The 14,533-nt window shown below is 36.0% G+C and overlaps 1 protein-coding gene across 1 annotated transcript in view; it reads right to left on the bottom strand.

The window, feature by feature from the left end:
• Positions 1-201: 201 nt before the first annotated feature.
• Positions 202-14,533, bottom strand: part of LOC101433720 (carbonic anhydrase 13) — a 34,413-nt gene continuing 20,081 nt past the window's right edge. The window contains exons 4-7 of the mRNA XM_004474763.5: positions 14,373-14,468; positions 12,988-13,050; positions 12,409-12,564; positions 202-2,202 (exon numbers count right to left, since the gene is read on the bottom strand). Of these exons, the coding sequence (XP_004474820.2) occupies positions 2,083-2,202; positions 12,409-12,564; positions 12,988-13,050; positions 14,373-14,468 (435 nt within the window). The 3' untranslated portion in view covers positions 202-2,082. The remainder of the gene's footprint in view (positions 2,203-12,408; positions 12,565-12,987; positions 13,051-14,372; positions 14,469-14,533) is intronic.

The raw sequence follows: 14,533 nt of genomic DNA, 5'->3' as shown, positions 1-14,533 counted from the left end.
TATGAATGATACCCTTCAATAAAATTTTATTAAAAATGTAATCTCACTCTGTTTATTGCATACACAAGGACCCAATGCTACTCAGTTTATCACATTTTTTAAATTGTATTTGAATCCAATTTAAATTAAAATACAAAAAGCTTAACAAGCATAAATCCAATGTATGTTGTGGGAAACAAAAGAGAGAAAAGAGAGCTATACTAGTATTTACAACTCTTTATTTTTTTTAAAAAGAGAGATAATATAACAATTTTTAAAACAATCTTTTTGCATCTAAGGAATATATATATAAATCAGCAGACAATCTTCAAGAAAATCAATTCTGTGTCAAACCTTTGTAGTCCAATGTGCAATTTGTAGTACAGAACAGATCCAATAGTCTAGCAAAAACCATAGGTTACAAAGTAGTAACTCACATAACACAGTAATTAAAATCCCCATTATGCACGCCCCTCCAGATAAAGCAATTTGCATTCTCTGAGAAAACAGGGTTCTTTTCCTGACTAGGATACTTCACAAAATATCTTTTCAAACTAAAGAAATATCTTTCTACTCAAAACAGGTATTTTAAAAGTCATTAGCACTTCTGATTATACGAGTATAATTAATCATCTCTTTAAAAATAAACAATTTTCAAGAGATGACAACCTACATTTTACTTTTATGCTGTGTATTTGATCCAAGCAGAGAGTAATTATCAGAGATATCAAATAAAATTAAACAAAAATATTCAATTCATTAAATATTTACCTCAAAGTCCTCAAGTTAGATCCTGTGAGAGGAAATAAAAAATGACCAAGTTATCAATTTTACTTTCCAAGAGCAAATGCTATACAACAATATATAGCATTATGGACACAATGTACTGATACTCATTTATTCTTTCAAGAAAAAATTACAGAAAATTTTCAGTTATTAAAATCTACATCCAGGGGAAGAGAAATGTCTAAAACAAATCACCAGAGGTATAGCATATCTTCAAGTCTTAAATGTGGTTAACAGGAATTTAAGTTAATGTTTAGTGCCACTCATTTATACCAGGAAGGGCAAAAAAAAACCCATGCTATTCTCTTTCACCAAAAACAAACAAAAATATTACACAAGAGGTAATAGGTTAAAATGATTGTCTATCTATTACATAGAATTACTTAAAAGACTGAAGGCCATGGGTAAAAAAGGAGACAGGTTCTGATGTGAGGATGGGTTGAAGAGTTTAGAATATTTACATGAGTTTCAAATAATTTTTCCCACCACTTGGCAGAAAATGACCTCCATGGGATTTCTTCTTGCTCTGTTGCCAAAATAGAGTACCAAACCTTGGCAACCCATTCCTCGAGCCTGAGGGCAGCTCTCCCTCGCTGGGCCTGTGTAATTCGTTAGCTTGCGTACTGCCAATTACTAGCCGTTTCATCATTAACATATTGAGGGAATATGATGTATGGCATAATTTGTAAAAATGTATGGTTTATTTGGGAACTGTGGCGTAGACCCATTAAAGAGCTATATCCTACCTACCCCCTACCTCCCTCATATTCTCATATTGTTTTCATTATTAAAGGCATCACGCAATTCAAATCAGCAACACAATAATATACAAAAAAAAATCCTTTAAAAGGAAATATTAACTCCTTTTTATGACTCAGAATAAGATTAAAACATTAAGCAGAACCATTTATTTAGAAAATCCTAAATTCAAGAAATAAAATTAATTTTTTAATCAAACATCATTGAGAGATATGACTGGTTTGGCCTCTCTGGCAAGGCAAAATTTTTAATGTACACTGAGGCTGATGATGCCAGCCATGTTTTTACACAGGTTGAAGTAGAGGTATTTCATGGGTTTTGATATAAATCAAACGATGTTTATGGCTTGAATACCCACCCATAAGTACAACGGAAACAGAAGAGTTCAATTAATTTAAATAAAGGGATCTGGTTTGTTTTTGCTTTTTGTGGTGCTAAAACTAACAGCAAAAAGGTATCCATAAACCAAGATTCTAGGAAAGAACTGTTAGCAGAGAGTTTCGTTTTCTTTTGTTGTCTCTCCGCAGTCGTGTTTGTAGTGGTTGTTGGTGACAATTTTTAATAGAAAGAGGCTCTCACTTTGCGTCCCTTCAGAGGCTGTGGTGGACGGTGATTGCTCAACAAAAAAGCCGCTGCCTCACCCTCAGCTGTGCACAGGAGGCTGCGGAATTTGGCTAGCTGTTGAAAAAAAAAGGAACTTCAGCATAGAAAAGTCATGCTTATGTTAATGAACTGCCTTGCATAGAGAGTTAAGAAACATATAAACTTGACAAGGAACTACAAATATGGCAATGAAAATTTTCTAAATTACAGGTCATAATAAAATAGCTCTTTTGCTAAAGTCTCACCATTATACAAATACCTATGGGTTCAAAATTAAGTAAGCAGTTGATTTCCCCTCTAGCAATACTATTGTTGTTACATGCAAGGTATAAGAAATATTTCTGATAAAGCAAATAACCTGTAATTTACTTAAACATTGGGTTAAAGTTGGATTTTTTAAACAATATTTCTTCATTATTATAAATGATCCTATTATTACTATTTTTGCACAAAATACACCTGTCATTTTTAGAGTATTTTTCCTGAAGTATCTAGGGTTTAAGACCTGGAAATGAAAATAGATTGAAATCTGAGGACGTTTTATTTTCATGACGTAAATCTAATTTTACTTCTAAGTGTTTCTGATACATAATAGATGCTTAATAACTATGCCTTAACTGAAAAAAGGAAAAAAAAAAGGTGGAGTGAAAGCTAAATACTGATATTATACAGTGATCAGATAAAAGCACTCTTTATTCAAATACCAAAGTAATAAGAAGAAACAAGATGCAGAATGTGGTTTAAAGAGTATATATCTTGAAACCAGGCAAGGTCATCTAAAAAGGTAAAATAGGACAACAGCACTGAGCTGGTTTTCAGAACTTTTGTTTTAAGTACTATTTTCCTTTAACTTTGCTTTCACTGCATTGTGCCTTGTAAACAACTAGCCATGGAAGGGCTCTTCAACTTCTGATAATATTTTAATGCAATTTAGTGGTATAGACCATTTTTCTCACAAAAAGAGCTTAATATTCTTATTACCAAAACAAATGCTTACGAAGTTTACACTGTATATTAGAAAAAAAATAAAATTACTAGTAATCCTACTACTCAGAAATAACTACTGTTAACGTGATGGAGTATACATACTCTTCCAGATATGACTGAATGCACACACACATGCATACATACACACATACCTTTTTACATGTTTTATTATAAAAATAAGCTCAACCATACATACTGTTTTGAAACCTGATTTTTTCACTTTATATATATCCTAAATATATGTACTTTAATACATATAAAGATACATATTATTTTTAACTGCAGCAAAGTTTTCTATTGTAAAAATTTTTATAAATTATTTTACAATTTCTTTGAGGGTTTAACATTATTTAATAAGATTCAGCACAGGTCTACAGTAGTGAAATGAAATTAGGAAAATTACCAGAATAATTCTACTTTCTCTAAAATGTTCATCAAAAATATATTGCTCCGAAGCGGATGTGGCTCAATCAGTTGGGCTCCTGTCTACCATATGGGAGGCCCTGGGTTCGTGTCCTGGGGCCTCCTCGTGAAGGCAGGCTCGCCCACGTCCATAGAGAGCTGATGGCCCACGTCCACGGAGAGCTGGCGCAGCAAGATGACCCAACCAAGGCAGATAAGCAGACACAGAAGAACACGCAGCGGATGGACACAGAGAGCAGAAAGCAAGCAAGCAGCAAGGGTGGGGGGACATAAATAAATAAATAAAATCTTTAAAAATATATATATTGCCAATTAATACACATGTTTGGTGTTTGTTTTGTTAAGGACAAATTATTAAATAATAATAATACAGTAATACATAGGAATCTCCATTCTCTAAACTTGGCTAGTCAGATTTAAACAAGGACACACCAGTTAGGTTTCCACCACCGTCATCATTTACCTGAGGCCTAAAATATTTCTTGTCTGGTACTAACCAGGATGGAAGGCAGAAGGGAGAAAGGTCCTTCACATAAACAAACAGTTAATAACCTCATTTGAATGGGACAAGGTCAGCCATCATATACAGCTGGGTATTTCCATAAGTGATATTCTGAGGTGTCTTTTAAAGGGTAGAGATATGGGAAGATGAGGCAAATACAGTTTATTATTACCCACATTTCAAGGGATTCCTAAAATAAGACCTGATCATTGTAGCTAAAAGTAGGTGAGACTTAAGAGATTCTCTGTAGCAAGTAGTCAAGTGGCAGAGGTAATTGAATTGAACCTCTGGCCCCATCTTGAAGACAGGCACTCATCTGCAGATGGTGATCTTCTTCTGGATCTTCTCCAGTTCTTCTGGAGCAGCCATTCCAGGTGGGACTGTGCAGGAATGTTGAGTCCTGTTCAGGGCACCGACCCACAGGCCTCAGCAAGCACAGCTTACCTCTCTGGTGATACTGCCAATTCCTCTGAAGATATTGGCTTCATTCTCCTCACTTTATTTTTTTCCTGTTCTGGAAATTGAACATGGCTTTCATCGCTATAACACCTTAGCCTCATCTATCTAAAACTGGACATTATTCTAGCTCTCTCTGAGCAACCTGCTCATTTTAGTAAGAATTCCTAAACCTGTCATAATGTCTTACCACACCCCTTCCCTTTTTTGATCTGGGTCTTCCAATCACTTAGCCCAGCCAGTTGAACCCTGCATCAGCCAGTAAATAATTCCAGAATTGAATACCTAGAATGTACCTAGAAAAGAGCTGTATATTCTCTTGGCTCTGGTGTCATCTGCCATTGAACAAAATGCACACCCCTGGCTGGCAGCTACCAGTCGCATCCCCTCGCCCAGCCCCAGGCTTAGTTCAGACAGAAAACCTTGCCCTCTGCCTCAGCACCTCCATCGCCCCTGCCAGCATGCTACGCAGTTCAGACTTGAGTCTGAGGTAAGTATAACCTGTTTTGCTATTTTTCTTGGCTCAAATACTGAAAATTTTATTTCCTTGTCGAGTAACCCAGTAAGCTGAAATATTCTTTTTTAATGTTTCTACAAACAGCTTTGATTGTGTCACTCTCCTGCTCAAAAGTCTTTAATAGCACTTCATTACTTGCCAAAGTTGAGTAATAGTAAAACTCTCTTGCTTAATTTTATAGGCCAGGTACTGTGCTGAGTTTGTAAGTTTACATTTCATTATCTCATTTAATCCCCCACATAACCCTACTGATAAAATATTATTATCCTCATTTTACAGATGAGGAAACTATGGGATATCTAGCAAGTTTCAATGAGTAAGTTGTCTGGCAAATATAAACCATGTACTAACCACAGCACTGTATTATATCCCCAACTTTTTTTTTTTTTTTTTTTTTGCCATTTTCCTCTAATTTATTTTCATTTATTTTTTATTATGGAAAATTTCAAACATACACAAAAGTAAAAAGAGCAGGGTAACAGACTCCTATGAATCGATCACTCAGTTTCAGCAATCATCAATTTATGGCCAATTTTATGTGATCCATATTCTTACTCATTTGTTTTCTCTTCTCCTCCTGCCTCACATTGGGTTATTTTTAAGTAACTAGGGTACAAATACCTCAGAATATATTCTAAAATATCTAGCATCTCTAACAGTCAATAGGCACCCAAAACACCTTAGCTTGGCTTCCAAGCCTCTTAAGCACACAGTTCCAGCTAAACTTTTTAGACTAATCTCCTATTACCTTCACACACAGGCCTCACTCTATCCCAGGTTCCTGAAAGGTGGTCCCAGATCATGTGCATGAAAGGCCCCTGGGGTATTTTTTAAAAATGCTTATTTCTGGACCCTGTCCCAGATCTTCTGAATCAGAACGTCTGATAAGTCTCAAGGATCCACTGGGTTTTTTAGGTACCAGGCCCAGGGATTGAACCCCAGACCTCATGTGTATGAAGCTGGAACTCAACAACTGAGCCACATTGGTTCCCCTGAGTGGTTTTCTCATTTGTTTGCTTGTTATTTGTTTTGTTTTTAGGAGGCACCGGGGACCAAGCCCGAGATCTCCCATGTGGGAAGCAGATGCTCAACTGCTTGAGCACATCCGCTCCCTCCAGGTTCCACATTTTGATAGGCTTTATGGGGTGATTCTTATACACACTAACGTTTGAAAAACAGAGGTACAATCAAAGTTGCCCACATATTTTCTGCACTTTCCTGTATTCTTTCCTCTACTTACAGTGTTCTTTCTTTTTTGAATCCCCCTCCTCCTTTCTTTTACTATCTTCCACTACTTGCAAACGTTTAACCTTCAAGGTCCATACGTCCCAAATGCCAGCCCTTTCAGGAAGTCATTCCTGATTCCTCCAATGAAAATTAGTCTTTCCTCTTATGAGTTCCCATTAAACTTTGTGTTTCTCTTATAGTACCAAGCACAGCCATTGTGCTAAGTTTATTTATTAATTTATTTTATCCTCTCTATTAGATTATACTCCTTCAGGACAAGGCCCATTTTTTCACACATCTTGTGTCATGTTGTATGTAGCCTTACAAAGAACTGGCAATTAGTAAGTAATTCCAGAACTGAATATCTAGAATATACTAGAATAGAGCTGTATATATTAAGTTGAGATGCATGAATTCTTTCTTCATCTCATATATAGCCCAGAGAAGAAGAAGTAAAGGAAAACATTCTTAGATCATTATTTCATTTTAATTAAATATCAAATACAAAATTTTACTCTTAAAAAAGGACATTAGAAGAAGCGGATGTGGCTCAAGAGATTGAGCTTCTGCCGACCATATAGGAGGACTCAGGTTCAACCCCTGGGGCCTCTTGGTTAAAAAGAAAAGTGAGCCTGCATGAGTGCCCATGCAGCAAGCCAGTGCCCACGCAAATGAGTCACATAGCAAGATGATGACGCAACAAAAGAGAGATGAAGGGGAGAATCAAGGTGAGGCGCAACAGAAACCAGGACCTGAGGTAGCACAAGTGACAGGGAACCTCTCTCCACATCAGAGGTCCCCAGAATCAAATCCTGGCGAATCCTAGAGGAGAAAAACTAGAAGAAAAGACAAAAAGAGAAATAGATACAGAAGATCACACAACGGGGTGTGGAGGGAATAAAAGGACATTACGATTTTTGCTTCCAGATATGATATTCTTAGACCTTCCCAATATCCTCCCTGTAGCAAACTACTACGAAACCCAGATGCAATACAAAAAGCAACTGGCTGAAGGGACTGGAGAGTGAACAGGAGCAGGAAGGCTTTAATGGGGAGGTCATGTTCACTCAGAAGAGAGAAGGGTGCTGTATAACTGAGTTCCTGTCCTCCAACTTCTGGCTTGGAGCTAAGCATAGCCTGAAAAGTGAACACAGCCATAAGGAGTATAGCTGGAAAAGCGTACAGTCTTCTGAAAAGTGAAGCCAGGAAACTGAACACTGAAGAGAGTAAAAACATCCTGCAATAGAAAGAGTCAAAGAAGGGATTCCCTAACTCTTTACCCACATCTTTGATTGACTCATGACTCATACAAGAAAAATTACCTGTTAAAAACAAAAGAAACAATAATCATCAGAGGACAAATAACAGGATCCAGAATTTCTGCAACCTAATGTCCATATATCTATGATACAATAAAAATTGCCCAGCATAAGAAGTACTAAGAAAATGGAACAAATTCTCAAAGAAAAGGAAACCAAAAGAGTCTGACCCATGATGAACCAAATGTTAGAACTAACAAGGATTGCAGTGTGGCTATTATAACTATAACCTAAGGATTATATAAAGTTAAACAAAGCAACTTTTCAATGCATGAGAAATCTCAGCAGAGTAATAAGAAAAGAAAGGGAAATAATATAAAAAGAACCAATGGAAATTCTGGAACTAAAAAGTACAATTTCTAAAATGAAGAATTCACTAGATGGACTTGGTCAAATTAGTATGACAGAGGAAAGAGCAAATCAACATGAATACAGATCAACAGAAATTATCCACAGTGAAGAACAGAAGGGGGAAAAAGGATTTCAAAATAAAATAGAACCTCAGGGTCTCAAATGATATTAAGAGTTCAAATGTATGTGTAAATAGAATATCAGAAGAAAGGAAAGAAAGAATGCGGCACACCATACACAAAACTTTAACTCAAAAACAATCAAAGACTTAAATTCAAGAGCTAAAACTATTACTTAAAGCAGGAGAAATATTCTATAGCATATAGTTAGAGAAAGATTTCATAAACATATACCAAAAGCAAAAACTATAAAAGATTAATTGATAAAATGGACTTCATCAACATTAAGAACTTTTGCTCTTTGAAAGACATAGTTTAAGAATCAAAAAAAAAGCCATAGACTGAAAGATAACTCTTGTAAAATAGGTATCCAACAAAAGGTTTTTATCCAGACTACAAAAAAATAAACCTTGCAACTCAATAATGAGAGAACAAGCAATCCAATTTTATAAATGGCTAACGGATTTGAACAAATACTTCACAAAAGTAGACTGAACTATGGTCAATAAGCATATGAAAAGATGCTCACCATTCCTAGTCTTCATAAGAATGCAAAATAAAATCACACTGAGATACTACTACAAACACACACAACAGCAGAGCTAAAGTTAAAAAGACTGACAATAACAAGTGCTAACAAGGATGTGGAGCAAATAGAAATCTCATACATTGCAGGTGGGAATGCAAAATGGTGCAGCCACTTTAGAAAATAATATGGCAGTACCTTATAAAATTAAACATGCATTTACCACATAACCCAGCCATTCCATTCTTAGGTAATACTCAAGACATGAAAATGTGTCCACACAAAAGTGTGTGTGTCAATTATTCCTAATACCCAAATATGAATAGCTACTAGTCATAATAATCAAAAGTCTATCGACTGGTGAATAGATTTTACAAATTATGGTATAGCCATACCATCCATATCTATGGGATATTACCCAGCAACAAAATAAAATGAATGAATCTCTAAAACATTATGCTAAGCAAAAGAAATCAATTGCAAAGCCTATGTCTGGCTAAGTCCATTTAAATGAAATTCTAGAAAAGGCAAAATTCTAGTGACAGCATGCCAGTGGCTGCCTGGAGCCATGGGTGAGAAATGGAATAAAATACAAAGGGGCTCAAGGAAACTTTTTGAGACAAGTTGGTGGTAATTGTATGGGCGTATGCAATGACCAAAATCAATTGTACGCTTAAAATTAGTGAATTTTATTGTCCTTAAATAACATAATAAACAGAGAAGACCTTAAAAAAAGAGAGAGGAGTATTAAATTCAAAATTTTTCCATACTGAATTTCAACAGTTGAGCAAGCCAGTTTAGATAATTTAGATAAAGGAGACTTGACAAGAAAAATCAGTCTTCCAAAGAAAATGACAAATTTATTAGCAGAAAACAGTACATCTGCTCACTGATACAGCAGTTGAATTAACGATACTGAGTGTTTGACAGTGAGGAAGAAAACTAGACTTGAATAAAGAAAAAGTAAATGAAAAGTATCTGATTTGCCCTATAGGTCAGAAAGAGACTTGGCAAGAAAGAAAAGAAAGAAAAAAGAGTGGAATAAAGAAAAGAAAAGAACAGTAGCAAAACTTAGAAAAAATCTGGCAAGAACTTACTAAAAAGAGGATATTAGTCTACACAGCAAGTGACATATGGTGGTATTGGAAAATGAATGAAAATAATATTCCACAGTGACTTTGAGAAGAAAGACCTGCCAAAAATAAGATGGAAAAGTATCTTTTGGAAAGTAATGCATTAAGGCAGTGGTATATACAAAAGACATTTCCTTTTCACTTTATATCAAAGAGCTAAACAACTGAATAATTTTATCAATCCTCTCATGTTTGCAATTTTAAAAAATAAACCTTTAATTTTAGAACTGTCTTAGATATACAGAATTATTACAAAGATAGTACAGAGAGTTCTTTCTCATATACCTCACACCCAGGTTCTCCTGTTACCAACATATTGTATTAATATGGTAGATTTGTCAAAATTAATGAACCAATATTAATATGTTATCATCAACTAAAGCCCATAGTTTATTCAGATTTTCTTCCTTTTTACCTAACATCCCATCCATAATCCTGTAATACATTGAGTAGTCATATTTCCTTAGGCTGTTCTTGGTTGTGATAGTTTCTCAGACTTGCATTGTTTTTGATAACTCTGACAGTTTTCAGGTGTACTGGTCCCTCAACTGGAAATAGTCTGATATTTCTCTGATAGTTAGATTGGAGTTGCACTTTTAAAATATCTTTTTTGTTTCATTCTCTAACCCTCAAAATCACCATAATATCACTTTATAATAATTGAGATGATTATGCAGATAATCAACTCAATCTGTGTAAAAATTAAAATGTCTGAAATGTTTTTGCTATAGCAGATTTAAGTGAATGTTTCAAAGTGAAATAATCACGGAAGAGCTCTGCATTGCAACGATTATTTTATATACTCTACTGTAGAAAAGCCAAATTAATAATTGTTAATTGAGCCCAAAATAAGATGCAGCAGTGATTCCACGGCTAGACAGCTAAACTTGCTAAACTTCCAGAAAATTATTTTTCACAAGGTTAACTTTATGAGTTTTTGAGGAACTAAATTATATATTTTGTTATGTTCTTTTCCAAATTCCCATTGGATTGAAAGAAACGTTACTTCCCAAGTGACTTTAAAGAACACGGAAATCCCTGAAAGATGAGAAAAGCATGACACTCTTATTAACTACCTCGATGTTAATTAACTCTTACTATTAATCTGTTCAAATTTAACAAAGGAATAAAAAAGTAATGTTTTGCATGGGGAAGAAAAATTCCACTGACAAGGGACAGGTCGGTTTTTTCATGATACAACACAATTGATTTATGATGTAAAAATTCACAGGAGTTTTCATATCAATCAAGCTCTAGATTTTCACCCAGACTTCTATAATATGTTTTCATAACTATGCTCCTCAATTATTAGTTGGCCCTCATCCTACCGACAAGGTCAACAGAATTCTGAGAAACAGCCAATAGAACATTGGATGTGTTCTGCACCCAAAGGGGAAATGTAATCTGACATGCTCTTGATACAGCTAAACCTACTCTAGCCTTTGATTTGGGGAAAACTAAACAGCAAAACCTAGATTATGGCCCTGCTAAAATAGTGCAGCACCTATTTCCAAAGGAAAGCTAAAACTAAAACGAAGCCCAGCAGGAGGCACAGCACCCCCAGAACCCCAGGGAGGACCCAGTCAGTTTGTCAGGTTGGTCAATCTGCAAAGAGCTTGTGGGCATCAAAGACGTCCTTGGTCAGCTACTGCAGGGCTCACAATCATTCATTAGAAAAAGGAGAGCATGGCTGATTCATTAGAAAGGCATAGGTCTTAAAATGCCATGCCATGGCCTTGGAACAAATGCTTAAAAGCCCCTCAGGCAGCCCCACGAAGTTTTTGTGAACAAAAGCCAAAAGATCTTCTTAAATTCTTTTTTTTTTTTTTTAGTTTTTAAGTAAATTTCATTGGTTGCTAACTATAATTTTTTTTAAATATTTTTATTTATTTCCCTTTCCCCCATTGATTTTGCACTTGCTGTCTGCTCTCTGTGTCCATTCACTGTGTGCTCTCTGTATCTGCCTGTCTTCTCTTTAGGAGGCACCAGGAACTGGTCCCTGGATCTTCAGTGTGGGAGAGCAGCACTCAATCCTTTGAGTCACCTCAGCTCCTTGGTTCACTGCATCTCCCATTTTCCCTCCTCTGTGCCTCCTTTGTTGTGTCATCTTGCTGTGCCAGCTCTCCACGTGAGGGCCAGCTCGCTTTCACCAGGAGACCCCAGGAACTGAACCCGGGACCCCCCATATGGTAGACAGGAGCCCAATCACTTGAGCCACATCTCTTCGCTCTTCTTAAACTCTTATGCTGTCAAATTCTAGACACACACGTTTCGTAGGGCACTGTGATTCTCGCTCTTCTTGCTGTTGACTTGCTGAGTGTGAAATCTGTGGGCGGTAAATGACTGAGGCCAGAAGGGAGGATGTGGCTCTCCAATAGGAGCCTCTTTGCTGCTTTCGCCATTTACATCCACTTATATCTATTTATATCATAGACCAGACAAAAGCAAATGATAATAGTGTTCAAAACGGCATTTCATTTTCATCAGTGTCTTTATGCACATTAAATTTCAAAAACTAAGAACCAGGAAAGGAATTGTCTAATGATAGCATGTCAAATGATAAAGAGACCCCACTCTCTTATCTGGTCCAACCACTTACCTGACTAATGAAGGGAAATGACAGGCTTCTTAACATGACGTTTAGCACAAGGTTTAAAAAAAAAAAAAGAAGGTTCAGCCTCGTTTCCTGAGTGCAAGATCTACCTTGAAGAGGTGAAATACCTGCTGAGAGCTGATATTTATAGGTTGCTTTAAAATGATCCATGTGACACTCTCAAGAAGAGGAGGGACTGTGAGGGAACCAGGATATGTCCAGTAGTCCCAGGATGGAGGAAGGAGAGATAATGGGTCAAAATTCGTGAATCGAGTTTGTTTACCCTGGGTGAGAAAGGAGAATTCCCACAAATTACAATGGGATAGCTTCATACAGACTTTGAAATATGCACATCCAATGAAATAATATGGAATTGTTTAGTATCAATCAAAAATATCAATAGCACATCATCTAGATTTAAGAAACACAAGATTTGTTTTACTATATGTTACATGAAATGTATTACAAATAAAGGATTATTCTGCAATATCAATATTAGGAACTAATTAAGCATAAATAAATTTATTAATGGTTATATTAGATAATTTAAGATTCATAATTTTCAAACGAAAAATGGTAGTAGATTATTTCTACTCTTTTGGTGAAATATGTTCCAAACCTGTTGGTGTCTAAGTGTTCAAAGAAAGGTAAGAGGATTCAGAAGAGAACAATAACAAAAATACATTAGTCATTAGCAAATATTTTACCTTTTCTTTAATAGAATCCAAAATGTCAATAATCTTCTGCAGTTGGGAATTATGTTCACCAATCTGAAAACAAAGAATTTCAAAAGAAATTGTTACTATAGCAGATTTGGGCTGAATCACTCCATTTCAGTCACTTTTTAAAAATTATTTTTCAAAAAAGTTAAGCTAACCCAGAACAAACAGCGTTTGTTCTATAATCAAGCTCTATTTTACCTGCTGGGCCTTATCATGCCAGAATAACCTGAACAACAAGATAATGTTGCAGGGTCCCTTAGCTAAACTGTCAGAATTGTTCCAGAACTGGTAGGAACAGCTTCATATTTTTTTCCGCTTTATAAACGTTTAAGATATAGGTTGCCTTGAGAGAAGCCTTGCTTAGGAACCTCTGACATAATACTTGCATTATTAAGGCAAATGTGACTTGCAGACCTAGATCCAAACTGGCTACGGTGGTGTCAAAACACTAGACCCAAACATCTTTCATTTTCAGCCTAAATCAATTTGAGGTACCAAATCAAGAAGATACACCATCATGAGCTGAACTCATCAGAAGGATATATGGATTATATATGGATATATGCTTTTCAGTATTACCAGTGGCCTAAAATTGACCTGATGGTTTTGAACACTTCAGGACTAAACTGCCATCTCTTGTGTCACCTGGATGCCACTGCCACCACCCAGACTTGGAAGCCAAAGAAAAGGGACTACCTCATCCAAGCCACTCTCCGCCTCTGTCCCACGCTTCTCCCAGACCCAACCCCATGAGTTACAACATCACACTCAGATGATGTGGCCTAGCAAATGGACAGGCCCTACAAGAATGTGGTCACAGTGGGAGTTCAGCAGCCCAACCCGCCCACAGGTATTGTGACAACGATACTTGCCTGACCACAGGTGAATATTACACAAGGGGAAATACAACAAAACTATTATTAAAAAACAATAATAATAATATGTTGGGAAACAAGCCATTGTGGTCAAACTAGTGCTTCAAGAATAAGGAGCTTGAACTTTACTCTTTCCTATATCTCTAAGTATTGTATAATAAGGAAGAGCCCGGAATAAAGGTTTTCTTTTCAGTCTCCATTGTTATTTCAGTGGCTACTGTTCGTGCTGTTACTATTAATATTATCATTGCTGCTAATCACATAAAAAGACCAGTGGACAAAAGAGGAATCATAAGACCAAGTTTCTAGGGTACTTTTGGGACCTTAGATGAACCATAAACTTATGCACAAATTTTTAATATTTGTTTCAAAAGGAAAAAATGTAAGCCCAGAAATAGCTGACTATTAACAAAATGATTAACTGTACTCCATGATTGAAACTATTTATCAAATATAGCTGGTGGACTATTTAAAATGAAATCAGTGAATTCTTACCTGTAAAAATACTCCCACGACAGCTAGTCCATCTGGCTCATGAGCTGCCTCAACAAAGCTGGGGTATTTGTCAGAATTCCAGTGAACAACATGGAGCTGAAAGGAATGTGCACAACATAATTCAAATATATTTTTTTAAATCCTTAAAAGCATAAGTGTAA

This window comes from Dasypus novemcinctus, chromosome 14, assembly GCF_030445035.2.
Source record: "Dasypus novemcinctus isolate mDasNov1 chromosome 14, mDasNov1.1.hap2, whole genome shotgun sequence".
Lineage (NCBI taxonomy): Eukaryota > Metazoa > Chordata > Mammalia > Cingulata > Dasypodidae > Dasypus > Dasypus novemcinctus.
The sequence above is the reverse complement of the archived record's forward strand: the minus strand, read 5'-3'. Positions and strand labels throughout refer to the sequence as shown.